Genomic DNA, 24,981 nt, shown 5'->3' with positions numbered 1-24,981 from the left:
GGAATCACAGAGTGGGACATGACTGAGCAACTGAACAACAAATGGCTTAATAGTAACATGGAAACTCAGTAGCCAGTCATGTTAAGATTAGCCATGCAAAGTTGATATTGGCCAAAGTTTGATTTTTCACTGTGCACACCAAAACCTAACACTGTTTCCCTCCCTATGTCCCACCCTCCTGGGATGTGTGGCCATGAAGCCTGAGGCTAGCCAGTGTCAGGCCTCTCCCCAGCCCAGCTGGCCACTCATGATGGCCCACTCACTCCCTAATGATGATAAACTCCTCCCCCTTGACACAGACACATTTTTTTTTTTAAAGCAGACCCTAAGCTAACCACTTTGCAGGTACCATCTCAATGAATCACAACAACAGAACTATAAAGTAGCTGTCAGTATTATTCCCATTTTGCAGATGGGGAAACTGAGGTTCAGAGAGGCCCAGTGACATACTGACAATTACACAAGTCAGGAGAAGGGGTGCTGAGAGCCACACCTGGGCTATTTGTCCCCAGCATCTGAGAGAGTAATCATTAAGCTCTGTTGTCTTCCTCTACTCCAGCTTTTCTGCCAGAGCAGGGCTCCTCCTCCACTGCCAGGACCCCAGGTGGGAGGACCAGGGACTTGGGAAGTGTGCCTGGAGGGAGGGTGAGTTCTGATTTGCAGCAGTGGCCACTCAAGGCCAGGGCAACTGGGCGATTAACCTACATTAGGCTCCCCATCACGGCTGCTCCCTCCAGCTCCTCGTTAGAGTCCTTAATTATGAACTAACAGTGGTTCCCAAGTGGAGGAGGAGGGAGGGATGGGTGGCAGAGCGAGCGTGCAGATGGCCCTTCTGGCGAGCGTGGGCTTCATCTGGTCTTTATGTAAGAGTGGCTCTGCTTCCCAGATCGCCTTCGAGGCAGACGTTTAAACACTTGTTTTGTGTTTATGATACAGAGGAAGAAATTAAAAGGCCCCCAGGGGACAATGAGGAAGAAAAAAATTTAAAAAACCAGGAGTGACTCTGAGGGCTTGTCAGGCAAGATGGGGAGAGAAAGCAGGTCTGGGACTGGTTTCAGGATGACAGTGGGCAGGTGGCTTTCCTGGGCTTGGGTGGTGAGATCCAGGATTCCATGGTCACGAGCAGGGAGGAGGGTGTGTCTCCTTCTGCAGACACAACAGGACCAGAGCACGCTGATATTGAGGGCCTGCTGTGTGCTGAGCACTGTGCCAGCCGTGGTGCGCTCTCCTGGATTCTCTCAGCATCCCCCTTTTACAGATGGGGAAACTGAGGCTTAGGGAGGCTCAGTGACTTGGCCAGCATCAGGTTGTCTGACAGCTAGACTGCTGGAAGGGACTGGGATGCCTTTACCCATTCAATCCTGCCTCTTGCAGAAACCTCTCCACACAACCCAGCCTCACCACATAGGCCTCTTTACACTGAACTTCTCGACAGCACAGCTTCCAAACCAGATGTCATCTGCATCTGACCTGCTGTTGCCTTTGAACTGCTCCTAGTTTCCTGGAGTCTATTGCAAGAGGCCTCAGCAGCCATCGCTCCAAGTCACCATTGGGCTTTTATTTTTTTATTTAAAAAATAATTTTATTTATTTATTTTTGGCTGTGCTGGGTCTTCATTTCAGCGAGAAGAGGCTCCTCTCTAGTTGCAGTGCACGGGCTTCTCACTGTGGTGGCTTCTCTTGCGAAGCACAGGCTCTAAGGTGCTCGGGCTTCAGTAGTTGAATCACATGGGCTCAGTAGTTGCAACTCCCAGGTTCTAGAGCACAGGCTCAACGGTTGTGGTACATGGGCTTAGTTGTCCCGTGGTAGGTGGGATCTTCCCAGATCAGGGATGGAACCTGTGTCTCCTGCATTGGCAGGTGGATTCTTTACCACTGAGCCACTAGAGGAGCCCTACCAGTGGGCTTTTAGTTTCTCTCTAAGGCAGAGGTCCCCAGCCTCTGGGATCTAATGCCTGATGATCTGAGGCGGAGCTGATGTAATAATAATAGAAATAAAGTGCATGATAAATGTAATGCGCCTGAATCACCTCATGGGACACTACAGCTTTCACGGAGGTCTGTGCATGTTGCATGGGAGCACTGCGGAGAGAGCATTTTTAAATCTGCCAGGAGGAGCAAGACCTGAGGCGGGGCCAAGGCAGGGAGGCACTGGGCTATGAATCAGGCTTGATTCTCGTTTCAGCTCAGTCCTCAGCTCACTGTGTGACCTTGGACACCCTCTCACCCCCGCCATTCTGGACCTTAGTTTCATCTGTAAGAAGAGCTGGTGACTGTATACCCTGGCAATCTCCCATGTGGCGCTCCTGCCAAGTCTGAGTGGGCCCAGCTGTGCTCGCCCAAAGGGTATAGACAAGAGAAAACAAATCTTGGTGCAGCCCACTAGGAGATTCTCATTCCCTGTTCAGGCAAGCATTCAGGCAGAGGTGGGGATGGCTTAGAGCTGCGGTCCCCAACTTATTTGGCACCAGGGACTGGTTTTGTGGAAGACAATTTTTCCATGGATCAGGGGGTGTGGGGTGGGTGGTGCGTGGTGGTTGGTTTCCAGATGATTCAAGCGCATTACAGCAGAAAGCTGGAAGAAGCCTAGACCTCTCTGGCCCTGTGGATCAGCTCCTTCACCTCCAGAATTTATTTACCTGAGTAGGAAATAAACTCTCTGCTGTAACCCACTTTTATTTTGGATTTTTGGTGGCTTACAGTTTAATAATCCTAATCTTAATGATACAGCCTTGGGTGGGAAGAGGAGAAAGTGTCTAGGAGACTTGCTTTTCTGCACAGCGTGAGATGGTCCCATGGCCCCTCAAAGAGGCAGAGGTTGCAGCCATCATGTGTCTGGATCTAAGCTATGGAATGGGACAGGATCTGTTGGCCTGGTGGCTAAACTGGATATAGTAGCAGTCACTGGATCTCCACTCATTCATTTACCTTTTCATTCATTTACCTTTTCATTCATTTACTCAACCATCCCACCATTCTCTCATGAAGTTCATTCACTCATCGATGAGTCCAATAAAACATAATAGCAGGCAGGGACCCCCAGGCTGGGAAGCGAGTCTGAGCTGGGCAGGGAAACACTGAAGCTTCTCCTGGGGACTAGCAGCCTACCCATCTCTGAGCTCCAGCTCTCGGCTCCGATTGGCGGCATCTCTGAAAAGTGGTCACATTCCAGGAGCGTGCAGTCCTGGAGGAAGGGCATAGTGACAAACATGTTGCCGGGCTGTCCCTCATTCTTCCTGTGAGAGAAGAATAAGAGAGCAGGGAGAAGGTCTCTGTAAGCACACTGCACATTCATGATGTCGTAAGAGGGGATGGGTATATTAGCAAGAGGCGGGTTTACCTACCTTGTAGCCTCTGAAAAATCTGTAAGACATAACACCTTTGCTTAGAACACAATGTTAAGAATATTCTAGAAAACAGTCAGCAACTCATAGGCCTTGTACGTTTTCTCCAAAATTGAGGCAGGATCCCAGGGGAGGGTGGGCGTAAAAAGATCCCAGAATTTGAGGCAGAGTGAGTCGGGAGAAGGAACGGAGAGGCGGAAGAGACCCACAGGCACTCTTCTGAGGCATCTTTGATACTAAACAAAGTGACCTGGTGGGGAAAATAAGGATTCACTGGATATTCATGGTTGGCCCAGAATAAATCAGTTTTCTTTCTGCTATTTGATGGGGCTATATATCTTTGCAGACACTGTGGTCAAAATTGAGGTTTGAGAGAAGACAAAAAGCAAATGGATCTATTTCTGTTGTCTTTTGTTATGTAACAGACTATCCGAAAAGTTGGGGCTTAAAATAACAGTGGTTTTGTGATTCTTCTTGCTCCTCTGGTAGGCTGGACACGGCTGATGTGGACGAGACAAGAGAAGTACCCGGTGCCGACAAGACAGGGAATGGACTGGACATGCAGGCAGCTGCGTTCAGCTTGTGGCCTGAAGGACCTAGAAGGTTGTGTCACATAGCCTTTCATCCTCCACATGACTTTTCTCACCCCCTGGTTTCTCCTTCCCCCAGGGAAGCCTGGATTTCCTTACTACGTGGTGGCTGGATTCTGAGACAGTGAAAGCAGAAGCTTCCAGGCCCAGAAGTGGCATGGCGTCACTGCTGCCACATTGACTTGGTCAAAGCAAGTCCCCCAGACAGTAGGAAGGAAATAGACTCCACTTCTCCCCAGGAAGAACTGTGAGTGGCCATAAGGTAAGGTAGGTCACTTCAGTCGTGTCCGACTCTGTGCGACCCCATAGACGGCAGCCCACCAGGCTCCCCCGTCCCTGGGATTCTCCAGGCAAGAACACCGGAGTGGGTTGCCATTTCCTTCTCCAATGCATCAAAGTGAAAAGTGAAAGTGAAGTCGCTCAGTTGTGTCTGACTCTTAGCGACCCCATGGACTGCAGCCTACCTGGCTCCTCCATCCATGGGATTTTTCAGGCAAGAGTACTGGAGTGGGGTGCCATCGCCTTCTCCGGTAAGTGGCCATACTTAGAGGCAAATTTCTGCAAGAAGTTCATAGGGATCATGGAACCAAGATGGAATGTAAGATGTGAAGTACAACAAATTTGGCTTATGCACAACTTTACAGAAGCACATTTGGTGTGCAGAGTGAGGCTCATGGTTCATCTGCATGGGGCTGAAGCTGGGGTTCTGTACGGCTGGCTTGGCTTGGCTTCCACTACCCTGCTTTCCTCTTCTTCAAACAGCCCCATCAGCAGGAGACCACTAAAGGAAAGAGAAATACACCAAGGCCAAGGTCATTAGCATCCCGGAACATTGGATTCTATTTCTGGCAGATCCGAGGTAGTTGGCAAACCTCTACCCCCTGCTTCCCAGCTCAGCACTCAGAGGTAATGAGCCCACTGTATTATGTGGCATTAGGAGAAGTGCCGGGTACCAACCAGGAGAGGAAATAGACTCCCCACTCTCCATGAGCATCAGTCTGCACCTGGGGCTTGGGGTTCAGCTCCGGGTTCAGGGAAAGGCAACTCACATTGATTGAGTGCCTACTGTTTGCCAAATGCTGCTCAGCACGTCCGGCCCCTCCTTTTCTCCTGAGCCTCATCTTGTACTATTTTCCCTCTCCTGGCTTTCCTGCCAAACTGAGTGTATTTCTGTTCTTCCACTGGGTGACTCTTTCTCTTCCTTTGCATGTCCTATTTCCTCTGCTTCAAACTCTCTCTGGTCAACCCCAGTGCATTCCACAAATTGCAGGCTATCTCCAGGCTACTAGCCAGGTGTTCTCTAAGTGTCTATTGAATTACTGAATGATGGCATGAGTGACTCCTCATAACAGCCCATTTGACAGATGAGGAAGCTGAGGCAGACGCCATCAAACAGAGAACTAGCTCACCCAAGGTTGACATATGGCAAGAGGCAGAGCCAGGATTTAAATCCAAGATCATTTGGTGGCCAAGCTTGTTTCCTTTCTACCACACCTGGCTCAAGAGTTGAATGAAGGGGTGGACAGTGATGGGGAGGGCGGAGTGGGTGCCAGTGGAAAAAGTGAGAACTCAAGCACCTCTCTGCCCCGTTACAGGGAGTAATGCTAGAATCAGAAGTGAAACCTGGTCTCGCAGTGTATGGCTGAGTTTTTGTGAGTTTGGCCTCCTGTAATCTCTCTTGAGGGTTTAAAGGCTCTTCTCTGTAGGTGAGAGGTGCTAGACCAGCAGCCCAGTTGACTGTCAGGATCCAGAGAGCCATGCTAACTCCCAAAGTCTTTGGCACCCTCTGGTTAAAGGGGCTTCACATCTCTGAGCCTCAGTCTTCCTTGTTTAGAAAATTAAGGGTTATTGAAAAAGTTAAAGCAGTTAATTGTGCAGCATGCTTCGTTAGGCCTGCCCACTCCCAACTTGAGACTCACCTAGGAGAAGCAACTGATAAATATTAAGCTGGAAGGCCTATTGTTCTTCCATTACCATTGAACCTCTTCTGTCTCAACTTCTCTTCTGTATCGTGTATTGTTCTGTTTCCCAGGGAGGATCAGATGTGATAGAGGATGGGGAAGACATCAGTGGAGTCCTATCCAAAGGACAAGGCTAAAGGAAGTTGGGTTGCCCTTCTGCTTCCACCTGGACCACACCAAGTCAAGGCTAAGGGGCCCAATAAATATCTGGAGAGGAGCAGAAGTTCCATGAGCTTGGGAGATGATGTGATGATAATGGTAATAGGTATGATAACAGAGATGATGAGGGAGGGGCTGATGAAGATAAGCAGACAATGATGATGATGATGATGATAGATATGATGGCAGAGACGATGATGGAGGAGACAATGATGGAGGAGGAAATGATGGAGATGATGATGGAGGAGAGGGAGATGATGATGATGATGGAAGAGGTGATAGAGATAAGCAGATAATGTGATGATGATATGATGATGGGCAGATGGGTGCCCAGATGAGACAGCTTGTAATAGCATGTTCAGGCCAAGCGTTAAGAAAGAAATAAAGGTACCATAGAAAGATCAAAGGACTAATTGTTCAAAGGCCTAGATATTTTTCAATCCAGGCTCTGCCTCTTGTCAAGTGACTTTGGGCGAGTCATTTGACATCTCTAAGCCTCGGTTCTGTCACCTCTAAAACAGGAACAAAAAGCCTTCCCTGCTTACCTCACCGGGAGCATATGTGGAGAGCAAGGCCATGGGCATAACTTACACACGATCAGCTGTGGTTGTTGCTACTGCTGTAACTGAGAGCAGACCGCACCCGCAGGCACACGCTGCCACTAAACGGGCTTAGTGCCAGTGCAGGGTCTTCCTCACCCACATGTCTTTAAGCCTCAATTTCCTCACTTACAAATGAGGATACTAGTGCCATCCCCACATAGTGATGTGGCCTAGTTAAAATGGGTTCTTTTGATAACCGGATTAACCCAGTGCCTGCGAGAAGTGGGGGCTGTATAAACGATCCTTGTTGTGATTAATGTCTCTGGTTTGTTCTAGTTTTTTCTTTTCTGGCCACAGCCTCAGCTTGGCCTGACCTGATATAATGATCACACCCTCCTGGTCATCACTGCTCCCCAAAGTACTTTCACAAGGGGCTGCCCTCTATGGTTGCGCAGGTTGCTCACTGCTCAAGTGCACTCAGCTAAGGAAATTCAGCTTGTGTTTTTCCCTCCCAAAGCTGTGAGCCTCAGAGAGGGGCTGCCTCTGCCTAGAAGATGTGCCTTTTTCTAAATCTCATGAAAACTATACATGCTAGAAGGCACCTGAATCACCTTATAGTGGGATTTATTCAGCTTAGAAATGTGGACTCAGATGGAGCTTCAGAGGGGATCTGACCCAATATTCTTGTTGTATAGAAAACCATTCAGTCATTCATTTATTGAACTTTTACTGGATACCTGCTATGTGACAGGGTTCCCCCGTTGCCTCAGTGGTAAAGAATCCACTTGCAATGCAGGAGCCACAGGAGATGCGGGTTCGACCCTGGGGTCGGGAAGATCCCCTGGAGGAGGACGTGGCAACCTATTCCAGTATTCTTGCCTGGAGAATCCCACAGACAGAGGAACCTGATGGGCTATGGTTCATGGGGTGGGTCGCAGAGTCAGATACACCTGAAGTGACTTGGCACACACACACACTATGTGACAAGTAGCATCTCTCCGCTTAGCAGGAGGCAGAAGTGGTCAGAAGAGGAGTAGGGCATGGGAAGTGACTGGTCCAACTGTGCTCCTGCCGACCTCTGACCTGGGGACACCCCATGTCCTCATTCCTCCACCTCCAGAGCTGCGGCAGGATCCTGAAATGCCAGGTGTGGCGCCAGTTTACCATTACTCGCTGCTCTCTGCGCTTACTGGCCCCTGGCCCTGCGCCTTTGATCCAGCTGGGCTTGTACACTGGCAACCCACTGTCCTCTGCTCCAGGCTCAAAGCTGGTTTAGATGCCAAGGCCTGCCAGGGCTGGTGAACCACTTAGGGGCTGCATGGCCCTGGATGGTGCATTCAAGCAGGAAAGAGGAGTCAGAACCTGGCTCTGGGTTTGCCTGTCATTAACATGCGTTGAGTTTGGTCAAGCCACAAATTATCTCTTTGTTTGCAAGATAAGAAGTCTGAGTCACAAGACATATAAGGTTTTGCCAATTCTAATCTTCTGGTCATTGGTTCTCAAACTTTGGCATGGGAATTACTAGGAGGGCTGGTTAGAATCAGCCCTAGAACTTCAGATTTGGTGGATCAGGAGTGGGGCCTGTATTTGTCACAAGTCCTAGATGCTGTGATTCTGCTAGTCCAACCACTGCTCTAGCAACTCTGGCTGCACATTAGAATCACCTGGGGGAGCTTTAAACAGTGTGGATATCAGGCCCAACCCCAGAGCAATTAAATCAGCATCTCCAAGTGGGAGCTTGTGTTTGTTATCATTTTAAAGCTACCCCCCCACCATCACCACCCCGGGTGATTCAAGGATAGAAAACAGTGTTCTAGAAAAGTGTCCAAGGATGTGACAGCACGCTGATTGGGTAAATGTCTGATTTCCCTTTGAAGAAATGTCTCTGAGATCCCAACTCGGCCCCTTATTGGCTGCCTGGCTTTGAACAGTCTCCCTGAGCCTCCATTTCCCCTCCTGTAAGTGGTAGCTGTTAGGACCAAACTAATCTGCCTCCCCATGTCTGCCCTCCCCTTCCTCTTGTCTCCAAGGAGCACTTGTGCATTTCTTCTGCTCTGAGGCTGTTCAGCTGAGCACAATTCAATAAGCATTTATTAAAAACTCACAGTGTGCAAGATGCTGGCCTTAATGATGTGGGAACACAAAGATGAATCAGGCTCCGTCCCCTCTCCAAGGAGCTCACATGCAAGTAGGGGAGATGAGGCATGTGTCCAAACATGAGGCAGGATGTGTCACAGGCCAGAGAGGAAGTAAGCGTGACAGAGACCGCTGTATGCAAGGCCCCGTGGTGGAGACCCTTTATGGTACATTACATGATCCTCCCAATAAGCCATGAGGTAGCTTCAAGTGTAACATCCACTTTACAGATGAAGGAACTGAGGGTTAAAGAACTGGCCAGTTACCCAGGGTGCAAGAGCCAGGTTTTGTTGCCACAGGAGCCCAGAGCAGGATGAGATTCACACCATGAGAAAGGCAAGGAGGCTTTGTCAGAAGAGGTGTGGACACTGTGGTTTGAAGGATGTGTAGAAGTTCAAAGAGTAGATAGAAAAAAAAAAAAAGGTAGAGAGAGAAAAAGGTAGAAGGATCAGCATCACAAAGGACTGGAGAAGGGGAATCCAAGCTTCTTTAGGGACCCAGAAGTGGTTTGACTGGCTGAAATTCAGGCTAATGGTGAGGCACGGTGGGAATCAGATCCTGGTTGGAGACCTCATGTACTGCGCTAAGGGGTTTCGATTTTATATCTCAAGAAGTGGGGAGCCATTAAAAATTCTTGAGCAAGGGATGGCATTTTTAGAAAAAGATGAAAGTGGTCATGGGTTATGAGAGAGGGAGGGTGATAAGAGAGCCCAGTTAGGAAAGAGATGGCTATGATAAGTGGTCCATGTGAGACGGTAGTGCAAACGGGGGTTGGGGGGGGGCAAGGAAGCCTAGGAAAGTGAGCACACGCAGGTGTCCTGTTGCCACGTGAAACTTCCTTGGGCATCCATTCCTCATGTGCACCTGTTTATTGACTGAGCCACTCTGCACTGGTTGGAGGGGGGGTGGCGGCAGGGGCAGGTGAGTCTCCTGGGGCCCCACAGCTCCATATACAGCTCCCCTCAAGATGGGGACATGGTCAGTGGAGCATGACCCACTCATGGTAGAGAACTGGGCTGAAGCAGCAGGTAATGGGTTCCTGGGCCAGGTTAAAGCTGGCCGCCTGCCATGTTTCCAGGATAGGGGTGAAGGAAACAGCCCCGTGGCCTAAGTCCTCCTGACCCGAGATATCCAGGTGAAACGTACCACCCTGCCCACCTCCTGCTGTGAAGTTCACAGCCAGCTCAAGCCTCACAGCCTCTGTGCATCAAGCTGAGCACAAACCCTCCTGGGCTAAGCCAGTTCCTAGAAGCAAAGTCTAGGTGAGGAAAGAGCACTGGGCTGGGATTCTGCCACTTGCCAGCTGGGTGGTCTTGAGTATGTCCCCAAAGCCTTTCTGAGGTCTAGATATTCCACATCCTCTGGATAGGGGACTGATCACAGTCAAGGAGTGTAAGTGCTGAGTCCTCCATCTAGTCCCTCCACCTCCATCTACCCCATCTTCTCTGGTTAACTTCCCTGAAGTATCCCAAGACCACACAGAAACAAGAAGAGCAAGCCACTATTCACAGTCAAAGGCCAAGACCATCTTTGTACGTTTGTCACTCTGTGGACCTAGCATAGCATACCCATTTCAGTGATGACATAACCAAGCCCAGGTAATTTCCACAACTGGCCCAATTGGGCTCAAATATTTGAGCGGACATAGAGGCAGACTGAACACTAATGTCTCACCCAAAGGAGCTGGACCCTCAGCTTGGTTCCCCCCAGACCCCTCTGCCTCTCATGAGGTCTGAGAGCAGATTGGCAGACATCCCCCAGGTCCAGGGTTCTGAAAGCAAGGCTATAGCTCTCTGGCTGATACAAATGATGGTTGGACAGACACAGGACTGCATCCCTTCATTGTCCCTATACCTCATCATCAGTCAGTCAGTCAGTTCAGTCGCTCAGTCGTGTCCGACTCTTTGCGACCCCATGAATCGCAGCACGCCAGGCCTCCCTGTCCATCACCAACTCCCGGAGTTCACTCAGACTCACGTCCATCGAGTCAGTGATGCCATCCAGCCACTCATCCTCTGTTGTCCCCTTCTCCTCCTGCCCCCAATCCCTCCCAGCATCAGAGTCTTTCCCAATGAGTCAACTCTTCGCATGAGGTTGCCAAAGTACTGGAGTTTCAGCTTCAGCATCATTCCCTCCAAAGAAATCCCAGGGCTGATCTTCTTCAGAATGGACTGGTTGGATATCCTTGCATCATACAGAACATTTTTTCAGTCTCTTGATAACCCTGGAGGAGAACATCACTGTTGGGGGCTGCTGCTGCTGCTGCTAAGTCTCTTCAGTCGTGTCCGACTCTGTGTGACCCCATAGATGGCAGCCCACCAGCATCCCCCGTCCCTGGGATTCTCCAGGCAAGAAGGTCTTTAACACCTCTCCCAAGCTGGCCCACCTCCCTTTTACACCGAGGGCACATCTCAAGCCTTGGAAGGCTAGTTTCCTGCTAGAATTTAATAACCTTGGTTTGTTTCCCTTGTGTTTATTTTTGTTCTTATCTTCTATTTATGGCAAGTGATACTGGTTTCCCATTTAAGGCAGTGATATAACAATTCTCCAGAAAACGTGTTTGGGGCAAGGAGGGGAGGAGTGGGTCGTGGAGCCAGAGACAATTCTAAGTAATAAAGATTGATATCTGCCCTGGTTCAAGGTGGGGAGAAGCGAAGAAAGAGAGAGGTGCTGCCCAAGAGCACTCAGTATAGTATGTCTCCAGACCTGCGTGTCGCGCAGACCTCCATTCAGGCGCGCTTAGGCCAAGGTGACTCCGCGGCCCCTCCTGATGGCACGTGCAACGCCCATGTGTCATCCTGCGGGGTCCCGCGGGCCCGGAGACCTAGGGAGGAAGGCGTTGGCTCGAGGCGGGCAGGCCGGGCGCCCGGGAGGGCCCCTGGGGTTTTCGGCGGATGAGGAGGGCGCGGGAGCCGTGGCGCGTGGGTTGCCACCTGACCCGGAGCGAGCGGCTGGGGTCCCCGGCCAACCCGCCGCGGGATCCTGGCGGGTCACCTGCGGCCGGGGCGGTGTGCGTGTGAGTGCGTGCGCAGACGTCAGCCTCCCAGGCCCGCTCCGCCTTCCGCTAACCGCGCGCACCCCGCGCCCCCTGCCGCCCCTACCCTCAGCTCCCCAGCCCCACGCGCCCGGGCACGCGGAGCGCCAGACTGCGGCGCCCGGGCGGCCGCGGGCGGGGCCAAGCCGCGGGGCTCGCCGCCATTGGTCGAGCGCAGCACCCGGGGCGGGGCGTCGGGCGAAGGCGGGTGGGCGCGCTCGCGGAGGCAGAGGCGGGCGCCGAGCTGCGGGACTGGCTGCTCTCTCGCTGCGGAGAGGGTGAGCGGGAGCTGCTCGACGGATCCATGGAGAACCGCTCGTAGAGGCGGGGAAAGGCGTCCAGGCCTAAGCTGGGCTTCTGCCGCTGGAACCGCCATCTGGAGCTTGGGCTCCGATCACTTTTCGGAGGAACCCTAGACGTCGCCCGGCAGGAGGAAGAGGGGCGTCCGCCTCCAGGAGCAGGAAAGAGGGAGGAGCCAGAGCCCCGCAGAAAGTTCGCCTCCTCTGGGGGACCGAGGGGGAGAAGTGGGAGGAGGAGCCTGTTTAAGGCTAACTCAGAGCTGCGAAATCTTAGGGCGGCGTTCAAGGCCCCCTCCCACATACGCGCGCAGCAGAGTGCCCTGCTCCTCTTTCAGTCGCTGGCTTCGCCTCGCAGGGAAAAAGAGCATACCCTCGGCGCCGGGGGAGCGGCAGAGCTGAGGTCGAGGCCGAGCCGGGCACGCATCCTCCACCCGAGCGATCCTCTTTGGAGCTGGCCGAGTAGGTGGCATAGACAGTCGGGAGGATAGGTTCGCCCACCCCGGACACTCACATACGCACGCACCCGCAGTCACTTCTAAGGGACTCTCCAAGAGTCTCTAAGGACTAAGAGACACCCCTTCTGCCCTCACCCCCCAACCCCGGAGCCCAAAGCGGGGACCCCGGGATCGGACGTCCCCACGCCTCCGGGCACCTGGCTCAGCAGGAGTCCCCCGGGTCCGGGCAGGGCAGGGCCGGCGGCGGCGAGCCGGAGCCCGCCCAGCGCCCGGGCCCCGCCGAGCCCTCGGAACCCACTCATGGGGCACCGGCTCCCCGTGTCCCCTCGCCCGGCCGCGCCCAGCCCGGCGCCCCGAGACGCGCAGAGGAGGATCCCGGCGCAGTGACCCGGGAGCCGCCGCAGCCCCTGGAAGCCTCGGCTGCTGGAGAGGAAGGCTGCTCCCCGCACCTCCAGGCCCTTCCAGGCATCCCTCTGAGCCGCGCCAGAGGCCCGGCCCGCCATTCCCAGGTAGGAGGGAGACACCCCAACAGAACCGGGGAGGCGGGGAAGCCGGGGAGAAAGGTTTGAAGCTTTGGGGGGTAGGGTTAGGTGAAGCCTTACAGGAAGTGGAAAAGTCAAACTGATTGAGCCTGTTATGTGCCAGGATCACAGGGCAACTTCACTTACCTAGAGAAAATGAAATTAGTTGAGCACCTACTGTGTGTCAGGCTGGATGCTTATCCCAGGAAAGAAAGACTTAACTGAGTTTGTGTTTAAAGAAATCTGGAGTAACAGCCTGTTTGAATATAAGGAAACTGAGGCTTAGAGAGGAAGAGGCACTTCCTTTCCCCAAACACTCCCCTCCTCCTTCCTAAACTGGCTTCAGCCTGCAAACCTGGCTGAGGGTGGGGCTGGGGTCGGGCCAGCTGGTGATGGCCTTGGTGAGGACCTCCTCCGAGAGAGCTTAAGGAGCGCCTTCCTTGCTTAGAGTTCTTTGAGCTTTGGGGGGAATTGGTGCAAGGAGTGAGTTTCCTGGGTGATCCCCTTCCCAAGATGGGTTTTCTGTGCTCAGCTGGCCAGAGGGCCTCCAAGCACCTCTGCAGGGTTCTGTCCTCCCTGTGCCCCCAGCCCTGGGAGGATGACGAAGGGTGTAGTCCTGGACCTCATGGGAGGTGGGAGGCTGTGCTGTGAAGGAGCAGCCAGATCAGGAGCCCATGATTCAGGTTTCTTCTGGCATCAGAGGGACACGATGGGATCCCCCAAGACCTCTGCCTGCACTCCAGCCCCTCCGCACCTGACTGCTCCAGGCAGCCCCTTTACTGCCAAGAGAAAGTGTCACAGAGAAAGGAACCTTCTTCCTGTGTGCCGGAGCTGTGTGGTCCTCTTGGCTTCTCATTGAACTCTCAGGGCCACTCTGTGGGTTTGTTTCTACCATTTGGTAGATGACCAGCCCCACCAGGTCCAGTCATTTGCCCAGGGCATGTGGACTGGTGAGAGGCAGATCTGCTCTGCCCCCTTCCTGCCACCTCAAGAGTGGTGAGATTGGCTTTGCAAAGCACCCATGACTCCCCTCAGTGGGGGCATGGAGGCCAGGGAATACGTGTGTGTGTCCAGAGTCTGGGATGTGCCCTAATGGTGGAGGCTTGGGGTATGTGGGAGGGAGGGAAGGAGGGAGGGCTCAGGGTATCACAAGGAGGAGGATGTGGCCAGACTCTCATCCTCTGCTCTTGCTCCTCTGACCCTTCCATCTTCCTGGCATGCCCTGGGAGAGGGGCTCGAGGGAGAAGAAGGGGTGAACCCACAGACGCATGGGGCGGGAGCTGGCTGCTCAAGGTCTGGGGGGTTCCTGGGCAGGGTGCTTGACCCCAGCTATCTGCAGCAAGAGACATAGGGAATTAGAATAGACCTCCAGGCTCATTCCCCCAACCCGACGCCAGCTGAGGCTTCACTGAGTCAGACACTGTTTTGAAAAAGCCTGATTTTGGCCAGGGGGTGGGTTTTTATAGAGGTAAAAGCCCAGACTTTGGAGCCAACAGCCTGATTCTAATCCTGGCCTGACCAGTCATCTGTGTAAACTGGGGCAAGTGACTCAGCCTCTCTGACCTCCCATGTCCCCATGGGGTCCAGCAGGTTGATGGTGGGCCCCTCTTCATGGGACTGCCGTGAATTCATTGGGATAAGGCACACAGGCACCCAGCATAATGGAGAACTGCCGGGCTGTGGTGACCATTCCCCCAGCACGGCCCCACCACCTCTGCTTCAGGCCCTTCTGCCTCCCAGGTGCCCATAGAAAGACCCTGGGGTGAGTCACAGAGCTTGCATTCGGGTACCCGTGTGCTACTCGTGGCTCCCACTAACCATTCTCTGGGCCTCCAGGGGGGAAATCTACATTCTCAAAGGGCCCTTTGAACTCTGACCCCTGCCTGCTTCTCGCTGTAGGGTCAGCCTGGCTGAGGATGGAGAGAGGGGAACAGGAAGTGGAGGAGAAGAGAAGCTGTGCCCACAGCACACCCACAGAGCCTCCTCTGGGGGAGGAGAAGGGAAGGAGGACATGGGGGGGCAGAGCCCATGGAAGTGCTGAAACCTGACGGCCAGGTGTCTGGGTACTTCACACAGCCCCACGTGGCTGGAGCCATGTGCAGACTCGCAGTCTTCTCTTAGAGATGAAAGCCACAGATTTTTTTCCTCCTTTGCCCTTTTCTGATCCCCTGCCTCCTCTCTCTGACTTCCTCACGTCTGTTCAGTTGCTGATGTTAACACGTCTAATACCAAGAACTCTGAGCTAGAGGCTGGGGCAGGCAGTGATGGAGATGTACTATCCCTGGGGGCTGCCAGCCTTCTCTCTCTCTGTAGACAGAGATGACCAGCAGCAGAGTCAAGCTCCAGGCAGAGGGACTTAGGGAGGAGGCTGTCCTGGTGTGGGGGCCTCTTCCCCCTGATCCCGGCGCCTCCGCTGAAGGCCCAGGCTGGCTCTCTCTCAGGGTGGGAGGAGATTGAAGAGTTCAGTGCTGTTGGCTTGCAGCTTCCTCTCCCTTGCTGCCCAGCCAGGTGTGTGCTCAGTTCACGGCGACCCACCTCAGTGTAGCTCCTGGGCCAGCTAGACAGGGTGGAGGTGGAGGGAGAAGACCTCAGAAGGAAGCTCTGAATGATCTCTGAAAGGAGAGTCATTTGCTTCTTTCATGCACAGGTCATTTATTGAGCACCTGCTGTGTCCATGGCACTGAAAGCCTTCGGTATAAGCTCAGAGTTGGCTTCAGGCACAAATTGGGTGGGGATATGTAGGAGTTGTACGTTTGGAGTCACCGTCCTGGCTCCCTTATTAACTAAAAGGGCCAGTCGTGTAGACTTTTAAGCATCGGTCCTTATTTGTGAAACAGGGAAGGGAGTGCATACTTCATAGAGAGGTGGTGAGGGGAACCCCAAGGCATGGGGCAGACTGCCTGAAATTGAAGCCCTCCTTGGCTGGTTACTGGCTATGTAACCATGAGCTAAGTACTAAACTTCTCTGTGGTGCTTCAGTTTCCTCATCTGTAAACTGGGGTAACCACCTACCTTCTGGGGATCCTGAAGGATGAAGTGGGTTAGTACACATTCAACTTAGAACGCTCTGCATATATTAACTGCAAAATAAATGTCAGCTGTGATTATTGTTCTATACTTAGCACAGTGCTTGGCACACTGCAGGGCTTGGTTACTGCTGATTGTCGTCACAGCTCCAGGGTCAGTGGTATGCTGAGCTGGCTTATTGTGTGCGTCCCTTTGCAATTCATTCATTGAGATCGTCTTGGGAGCTTGGAATGGCCATGGTGGGAGTATTTTGCCATGAAATTGACAAATGCTGCCAATCGGAGCTTTTATGAAGGTCTTTTTAAAAAGGCACTTTACTGCATGGTGGCTCTCAATTGGGCAAGGTGATGGCACTGACCAGGTTGTGTGCAATGGCAGCCCACTCCAGTATTCTTGCCTGGAGAATTCCATGGATGGAGGAGCCTGGCGGGCTACAGTCCATGGGGTCACAAAGAGTCGGACATGGCTGAGCAACTTCACCCGCTTGGTGGGGTGGGAGGCAGAGGAGCCTTCAGAGAGGAGGTGACATCTGAGCCAGACCCTGATAAACGGAAGAGAGGTTCTGGGGGAGGGACTGGTATGAGTTGAGGGCTGGTCCCAGCAGAGCTCAAGCTCACCAGGGGTTCCAAGTCCGGGGGAATTCTGGTGGGTGCTGAGAGAGGAAAAAGGAGGGTGGCTGGGCTATGAATGGCCTTTTGGTGGGCCTGATGGAGCCCTTGGAAGTTACTTATCTCTAATTGGTCTTTGGAGCTTGGATCCATTTCAGCCTCTCCCACAAGGTCAAGAGGTTCCTGTAGAAAGTTTTGGGTATACCCCAGAACCATAAACCCTTGGAGCTATGAGGGACCTGAGTCATTCTTGTGTCATTTCTCTGACCTGCATCCCATAGTCCAGGCAAACTCCCAGGACCTGGAGGTTGAAAAATTGCTGGGCAGCCCCATCCCTGGGCATGGAGGATGTGGTCTGGACCTGGCCTTTCTCTTCTTTCTGGGAAGGCCAAATGGCCATGGCACCCCCTTGCTTAAGAAATGCTCTCTAAAACCTTCCCCATGCCATGTCCCAGAGCCGCAGGCTCCCAGGAAGCCAGAACTGCAAAGGACAGATGGTCCAGGCAGAGAACAGATTCTAACAAGAGTCAGCATCTTTGAGACCTTGCCATGTGCTGAGCCCTTTACAACAGCCCTATGAATCAAGTCCACTTTATAGATGAGAAAAGCAATGCCCAAGGAAGTTAAGCTCCTTTCCCAAGAGGAGTAGTGAGTTAGGGGTAAATCGAGGAGTCCAGCTCCAACAGTCCCATCTGGGAATAAACAAGAGGTGAATGAACCCAGGGCGAGTGAATGAGTAAAAATGGGTAGATAAATGAAGGGGGAAAGAAACAAGAGAGGGGTATTCAGGCAGAACTCCACGGCCCTTAGAGAGACTCCAGTCCAGCTTTCCCATTGTACAGACAGAAAAGTTAGTGAAAGTCACTCAGTCGTGTCCGACTCTTTGCAACCCCATGGATTATACAGTCCGTGGAATTCTCCAGGCCAGAATACTGGAGTGGGTAATTTTTCCCTTCTCCAGAGGATCTTCCCAACCCAGGAATCAAACCCAGGTCTCCCGCATTGTAGGTGGATTCTTTATCAACTGAGCTATCACAGAACCAAGTAAGAGGCTGACAGGGGAGGCTGCAGCCTCCAGCACAGGCTGCAGGGCCAGGCCCCCGGCTTCCTGACACTCGACCTCCTCTCTCTGCTGCAGCCCCGAGCCATGATGAAGACCTTGTCCAGCGGGAACTGTGCACTCAGTGTGCCTGCCAAGAACTCGTACCGCATGGTGGTGCTGGGCGCCTCTCGGGTGGGCAAGAGCTCCATTGTCTCCCGCTTCCTCAATGGCCGCTTCGAGGACCAGTACACACCCACCATCGAGGACTTCCACCGGAAGGTTTACAACATCCGTGGTGACATGTACCAGCTGGACATCCTGGACACGTCCGGCAACCACCCCTTCCCCGCCATGCGCAGGCTGTCCATCCTCACAGGTGGGTGCCGGGGGGCGGGGTGGGCATGGGAGATTGAGTATGGGAGTGTGTGTGCTCGGCACTTTACAGTTTGCAAAGCACTGCCTCCATCTGAGATGAAGCTCGTGAACCCCCGTGCACCACACCGTGAGGTCAGAGAGGTATTGCTGCTTGCCGACAGAGGATGGAGCCAGGGCCCCAGAACCCTTCCCTCTGACTCTGGTTTGATTCCTTGTGGCTGCTGGTGCTGCCTTCCAGATCTGTGGCTTTACCTAGGAACAGAGGGGCTCCTGCCTACTTCCTGCTGCAGGTGACCCAGCAGAGCTCCAGGGCCCAGGGTCAGTCTATCAGACTCAGATCTATTGACACCCGAGGCCTTTGCTGCCTCTCAAAGAGGCAGGGACAGGACCCAGACTGTGATCAGTCAGAGAGGCTGGTGGGGACCTGCTCATGCTGGGAACTCAGTAATAATCACAGTAACGGCCATGGCGATTGCTAAATCTTATCAGGAGCTGCATGCCTGGGCCTCTTTCTAGAGCTCAGCATGTATTTAATTAATCCTCACAACTAACCTAGGAGATGGGCATCTGCCTCCATTTTGTATGTGGGGAAACTGAGGTCCCGGGAGGTTGAGTTACTCCAGATGATAACACAGCTGCGAAATGGCAGTCTGGCTCTCAGGCTTTAACCCTGGGCTCTCATGTAGCCTTTCAGCCAGGCTGGGAGCCAGGGAGGGAGGGGAGCTTGTGGGGTACTAAGCAGGGGCAGATGGAGATGTGAAACTGGGCCATGCTTTTCGTCACTCAAGCAGTTTTGTGTGGTAGCTAAGAGCACAGGCCCAGAAACTGGTCTGCCTGAGTGAAAATTCTGATTCTGCTGCTTCGTGGTTTTGTCCCTCTGAACAAGTGACTTGACCTCTTTAGGCCTTGATTTTCTTATCTGTATCGTATCTGTACCCATCCTAGAGGCCTTCATGAGAATTAAATGAGTTTACATAGAAAAAGTGCTTGGCGAGTAGGTGAGTGCTCACGAAATATGGGTCTTATGAGAAACCTGCATTTGCAGTGTGCATGCAGTGGGCTTTGCAGTCATTTCCTAAGCCACGCCCTGCCGTTGCTGGGCAGCTGATGAAGGAAAGGAATCAGCAAGTAGTCCCCCAGCCATCACTAAAACAACCCCACAAATCGAAATACTTCTGCACCAAGAAACCCTTGCTATGCCCACCCCTCCCCCTACAGCCCAGCTAAGACCCCTCCCCGAGTGCCCTGGGCAGATGGCTTCTTTTTCCAGCTGTTCTCGCTGATCATCTGATCCAGATCACACTCGGCCTGCCCCACTCCACATTTTGGAGACGTTTGTGGATAGAGGGAGCCTGGGCTGACCTGGGTTCCAGTCCTGTCTCCACCACTTGGTAACTTACATATGGGACCAGAGGTTCAGATCTCAGTCTTTCCAGCTACACAATGGGTATAATGTTGCTTCCTCCCGGGGTGTCTCCTCAGCCTACAGGAAAGTGCCAGGGGAGGAGGGCATGGGGGCATTTCCAACACAGTGGGGATTGCAGGAATGTCAGCTCCCCCTACCATGGGGAGGGGACACAGTGCCCACGGATAGAAATAAAGCTAACTGAGGGAGGGAGAGAGAAGATATAGAGAGGAACCATGTGCATATTTCCAAACTTAAATTTTAATTACACAAATAACACACAAATGCATGCTCCCCTAAGCATATAGATAAGGGTAAAAAGCCCGCTTGACCCTTGCTTCCACCCCCTAGGCTCTTGCCCCTTCCCCCGAGGAACCATCCCATCAGTCTTCCAGACACCCATAAACATATTGACATTCATGTCTGGGTCCCCAGAACAGAGAGTATTTTCATCTTTTTTACGTGCACGTGTCATTCTGGGCACATCTGTCTGGCCACCCGTATTTTTGCTCGCCAGCCCGTGCCTCATTTTCCAACCTGGTGCTGATGCAGAGCGCATTCTGAAAGCCATTAATTCTGCCGCCAGCTCTCCTTCCAGCTGCCAGCCAGGCATCTCTGAAACTTGGCATGCAGCTTTGCATTTGAATGTGGCAAGGCCGCAGAGTCCTCAGGGGCCTGGGATTAGCCTACCAGGGTGGGTTTCACAGCCCAAGCAGAAATGGTTGCCAGGCCGGCACTGCCTTGCAAGTGCCTTTCTCAACAGCCCACACCGCCCTTCATCATATCGCATCCCGTCCATGCGGCCAGCTTTATGAACACCCACTGTGCATCGTGACGAAGCCTCCTTTTGCTCCGGAGCGTGTCATTGGCAGGAACGCAATCCTGAATGTGCTGGGTGCTATTTTGGGGGGACAAATGGTATGCCCTGGGGGTCCAGAGAAAGGAGGCAGCAGGGGTACCAGAAGCTGGAATTGCTTGATTTTCCTCTTGAGAACGTGGGCTGGTCCCCGGTGCCTCTGAGCCTCAGTTTCCTGTAAAGCAGGGATCTTAACATCTCCCCACAGGTTCTCAAGAGTTTAAGCCAAAGTGTAAAAGGTGCTTTGAGTGTGAGATTGTGATCACTGTAGTGAGATCTGACAATCGAGGTAGAGGCACTGGTCTTCCCTCACCCTCCCCACCTCCCCATCATCCCTATTTCAAAGACCTACACTGAGGGATACAGCAAGTTGTAGCAGGGGTAGCGTGGGCCTCAGAGGCTAGTGTTCACTTGTTCACCCATAATGTATTCAAGAAGCAGTGGGCACCTGTGTGTGCCAGGCACCAGGAATCGGGTCCATGTCTCGGACCAGCCACGCCTGAGCTGTGTGATCTTGGGCCAGTTACTCACCCTTTCTGAGCCTCAGCCTGCCCACCTATCACGTGAAGGTAATGAAATGTCCCTCACAGAGGTTTCATGAGGAATCACGGGGTACTCAGGTGGCTCTTACACTTGCTTGTTCTCATTATCCTTTTGAGATACAAGTCACTGAGCACATGTCAGTCTCCATTTATTATCTCATCAGTCTCTCAAAAGCATCCTGCATGAGACAGGTGGGGAAACTGAGGTTTAGGGAGGTGGCATGACCCGTGCAAGGCTGAGTGAGGGGGCAAGAGATAAACCTAGGCCTGCCTCCTGCCAGCACTCTCGGCTCCTACTGTATACCAGGGGCTGCTCCAGGCCCCGGGGATGTGCACTGAGCAGCAAGAGCCCTGCTCTTATGGAAAGTGTAGTAATTACTATTCTAACACAGTCCACACAAGCTCACAAATCACTCACTCTGTCTACAGCCCTGCAGGGAAATGTAGGGTGGATCCATTGTGTTTGAACCAGGCTGTGCCACATATTAGCTCCATTACAAGTGATTTAACCTCCTGGGCCTCAGTCTTCTGCTCTGGAAAACGGGAATAATAGCAGCTCCCCAGAGGGTCACTGTGACAGTCAGGTCAAGGAGTGGGGAGAGGGCAAAGGAGTGGCCTGTAAACTTACCTCCCAGGATTTCTGTGTCCACAGGCGATGTGTTCATCCTCGTGTTCAGCCTAGATAACCGGGAGTCCTTCGACGAGGTCAAGCGCCTCCAGAAGCAGATCCTGGAGGTCAAGTCCTGCCTGAAGAACAAGACCAAGGAGGCAGCGGAGCTGCCCATGGTCATCTGCGGTAACAAGAATGACCACGGTGAGCTGTGCCGCCAAGTGCCCACCACCGAGGCCGAGCTGCTGGTATCCGGTGATGGAAACTGCGCCTACTTTGAGGTGTCGGCCAAGAAGAACACCAACGTGGACGAGATGTTCTACGTGCTCTTCAGCATGGCCAAGCTGCCGCACGAGATGAGCCCTGCGCTGCACCGCAAGATCTCCGTGCAGTACGGGGACGCCTTCCACCCCCGGCCCTTCTGCATGCGCCGTGTCAAGGACATGGACGCCTACGGCATGGTCTCTCCCTTCGCCCGCCGCCCCAGTGTCAACAGTGACCTCAAATACATCAAGGCCAAGGTCCTCCGGGAGAGCCAGGCCCGCGAGCGGGACAAATGCACCATCCAGTGAGCGGGAGGGATGCTGGGCTGGGGCTTTGGCCGGGCCTTATGGAAGACGGCCCTGGCGCCCACTGCCCACATCCCCCGGACGAAACCCCAAAAGCAGTCACGTTCTGAGACCTCTGAGGGGCCAGACCGGAGGACCCCAGCCTCCAACCTCTGTATAGTCTCCTGCCTTCAACCGCTTCCCTCTGATTCCTCCTTTCCACCGCTCCCCTTGGGTTTCTCCGTGGAGGGGTGGATCTCTGCTGGGCAGGAGGTGAGGCTGGGTGACATACGGACTTATGTCAGGACCCGAGTCAGAGCTTGCTTGTCCTTGCAAGAAACGCTGATGCCAGACGGGCCAGGGTACCGGCTTCCAACAGAGACTCCTGGAACATCAGAGGATGAAAACAACACCCGAGTCGGCTGGGAGGGGGCTCTGCCCTCCTGATGTAAGATGCAGCTTGGTTTAGGTGGCAGCTGGAAGTTTCTCCCCCTACCCTGTCCTGAAACATTAACCCTCTGGCTCAGTGGTTTCTATCCCCTACCCGCTGAGTTGGCCCCCAGCTCTCCCTGACACTGAGCCAGGGGCGTCTCTGTGTTTGAAGTGGGTGTGGCCACGTCTGCTTGACCACGTCCATCTCCTGGACTGCCTCCCTCAGCCTCCCCTCCCAGGTTCCTCTCGTCTGCTGGTTGTGCCTTGTTGCAGCTGTTACGTCGTGTTCCCAGTAGAAATGGAAATCATTGTACTGTAAAAGCCTAGTGATCCCTCGTTGGCCAGGACTTCCCCCCAAGTTCAGGTCCACTGCCTCCACGGGGGACACCTTCCTCCTTGGCTCCCAGATGGGGTTCCTGTGGCCTGTTCGCAGCTGGACACTGCCCTCCTCCTGAGCTTCACGGTTTACTCTGAATGCAGGCCGGGGCTGCATCTCCTCCTGCCCCCATTTCACAGAGGAGGCAGCTGAGACTCAGAGGGCCAAGGAGCAAGCCCCAGCTCCGCCTCCTGGCTAGTTAAGGATGGAGCTCCGCCTGGAAGCTGGCTGTCCTCTGCTGTGCTTGTTCCTCAAGCATTTATTGAGCACCTGCTGGGTGCTGGGTCCACTGTGCTAGAAAACAAAGGGTAAGCGATGCGCTTGATGCCCCTAAGGCCAAGGCTCCATGGCTCCAGCCTCTTTCCCTCCCCCAGCCTGGCCTCTGACTGCCCCTGCTGCCCTACTGCCTCTCTGCACACAGCTGTGGGGAGATGTGGAAGAGCACCTGGGAGCTATAGCTGAGCTCAGGAGAGGCAGATAAGAAGAGCTCCCAGGGGGCCTTTTCCTGGCACCTGGGATGGGGTTGTGCTGGGTACCAGGCATGGTGGGATTTGAACCTGTGGACCAAAGGCTCTTGTCATCAGCTCTTAACCAAGACATTTTGTATTTTAAATCTCCTTGAAACTATTGAAGTTTAGAGCCACAAGGAGCCTTAATGATTGTCTAGTGAATCCAAGGCCCAGAGAGGGTAAGTAACTCGCCCAGGGTCACACAGCAAGCCTACAAGTGGCAGAAGCAGGGTTAGGTCGGGGCATTCAGCACACACTATGATGTGCCCCTCCTGATCCTGCCTCAGCCCCTGGGGCCTTCGGGGATTTGAGGTGTCATCTCCCTGAGCCTCTCCCCAGATTGGCCTTCGAGGGCTTCTGTAGATCCTGTGTACATTGTACCCTCGTATATACCTGTACACACACGTGAACACACAGAGAGACATGTGCCCTGGCCTCAGCTCTGCACACCCCACACCTCCCACCCGACCCTGCTGCTCAAGGCAGCTGCTCTGACCCTGCTTCTGACACCTGGCCCCAACCTGAACCCTCTAAGCAGACCAGGTACCCTGGCCAGGACAAATGTGTGGCTTGCTTCCCTGTATCTCTGTGTACACTCTCGATTAAAGTGGGTTTGTTTCTAAGCCGTGTCCTTGACCATGTGTGTATTCTGTATTTCCAAGAGGAGGCGTGGCTCTTCTGCAACCATAGCTGGCCTCTCCCTCCCCAGATTGCACCTGCCTGGTGCCCTCGCCCTGTGGGTCAGCGCTGAGTCAGCCGTCGAGGTTAATTAAGTATGTGGTGGGAGTGGGGAATAAAACCTGCAGATAGGAGGGAATAACTACCCTGGCCCTTCTGGAGGGCTGTGTGCTGAGGTGTCTGTGTACCTCTGAGGAGTGACCAGGTCAGACAAGAGAAACCTCCTCCCCGTGGACCATCAGCCCTTTGTGGTCACCATGCGTCTGACTCCTAGGTGGTGAACCACACGGAGAACATTTGGCAATAATGGGAAACAGTTACCAGAACTGTGGAGAGGGGCGGCATGCTATTAGCTCCTGGTGGGGGATGTTGCTGAACACCCTCCAGGGGCCAAGGGCAGCCCCCACCATAAAGAGTTACCTTGTCTTGAAGGTCGGCAGTGGGCAGCCTCCCTGCTTGGACCATCAACCCCTGAGACCAGGACACGGCCCATATCTATGTGTGGTTGATACAACCTACAACTTTCAGGACAGTACTTAGTAAACAGTGGACAAGCAGAATGGCCCTTGTGTGAAATGACACAGGACGTGGGTGGGGATGGCAGATGGAAGTGGGGGGAGGTGGAGTGGGGGGAGGCTACATGTCCCTGTGTAACCCCAAATGTGGCACCTTGAATGGAAGTTCTCCTCGGACAGAGGGGAGAGGATCAACCACACCCCTGCTGGGTGAATGACACCCCTCCTCTCACTCCGTCGTCTTCTCTTCCAGCCCCATGAAAAACATGCTTGTGTTCACCCTTCTTGTGGTGGGGAATTAGGCTCAGAGCGGTCAATATCTTATCCACAACAAAGGGGGATAACTGGCACAACAAAGGGGGTGAAGTGGCAGATCATGGACTTGAAACGAGGGGTATCTGAGCTCCATGTAGGGGAG

General features: G+C 53.4%; 1 protein-coding gene and 2 long non-coding RNA genes across 7 annotated transcripts; 1 reads left to right on the top strand and 2 right to left on the bottom strand.

The window, feature by feature from the left end:
* Positions 1 to 1,002: 1,002 nt before the first annotated feature.
* On the bottom strand, positions 1,003 to 4,253 carry LOC123465647. The gene is made up of 3 exons (XR_006640900.1): positions 3,344 to 4,253; positions 3,108 to 3,235; positions 1,003 to 1,249 (listed from the first exon to the last, which is right to left on the bottom strand). It is a non-coding gene; the product is annotated as an uncharacterized LOC123465647 (long non-coding RNA).
* A 150-nt stretch (positions 4,254 to 4,403) lies between these two features.
* Positions 4,404 to 13,265, bottom strand: LOC123465678. 2 transcript variants are annotated; one of them, XR_006640933.1, is made up of 3 exons: positions 13,188 to 13,265; positions 11,438 to 11,555; positions 4,404 to 4,714 (listed from the first exon to the last, which is right to left on the bottom strand). It is a non-coding gene; the product is annotated as an uncharacterized LOC123465678 (long non-coding RNA). The 2 variants fall into 2 exon arrangements; XR_006640932.1 differs by lacking the exon at positions 4,404 to 4,714 and adding an exon at positions 10,821 to 10,955.
* RASD2 (RASD family member 2) lies at positions 12,637 to 23,993 on the top strand. Of its 4 annotated transcripts, none has more exons than XM_045165379.1 (3): positions 12,637 to 13,028; positions 17,814 to 18,093; positions 21,548 to 23,993. In XM_045165379.1, the coding sequence occupies exons 2-3, from the start codon at positions 17,823 to 17,825 to the stop codon at positions 22,075 to 22,077; spliced, it is 801 nt and encodes a 266-aa protein (XP_045021314.1). In that variant the 5' UTR covers positions 12,637 to 13,028; positions 17,814 to 17,822; the 3' UTR covers positions 22,078 to 23,993. The 4 variants fall into 4 exon arrangements, with proteins under 4 accessions (XP_045021314.1, XP_045021311.1, XP_045021312.1 ...); XM_045165376.1 differs by lacking the exon at positions 12,637 to 13,028 and adding an exon at positions 13,439 to 13,523; XM_045165377.1 differs by lacking the exon at positions 12,637 to 13,028 and adding an exon at positions 14,667 to 14,802.
* Positions 23,994 to 24,981: the final 988 nt, after the last annotated feature.

Source organism: Bubalus bubalis, chromosome 4 (genome assembly GCF_019923935.1).
Source record: "Bubalus bubalis isolate 160015118507 breed Murrah chromosome 4, NDDB_SH_1, whole genome shotgun sequence".
Taxonomy (NCBI): Eukaryota; Metazoa; Chordata; class Mammalia; order Artiodactyla; family Bovidae; genus Bubalus; species Bubalus bubalis.
This window is presented reverse-complemented; position numbering and strand designations above follow the sequence as displayed.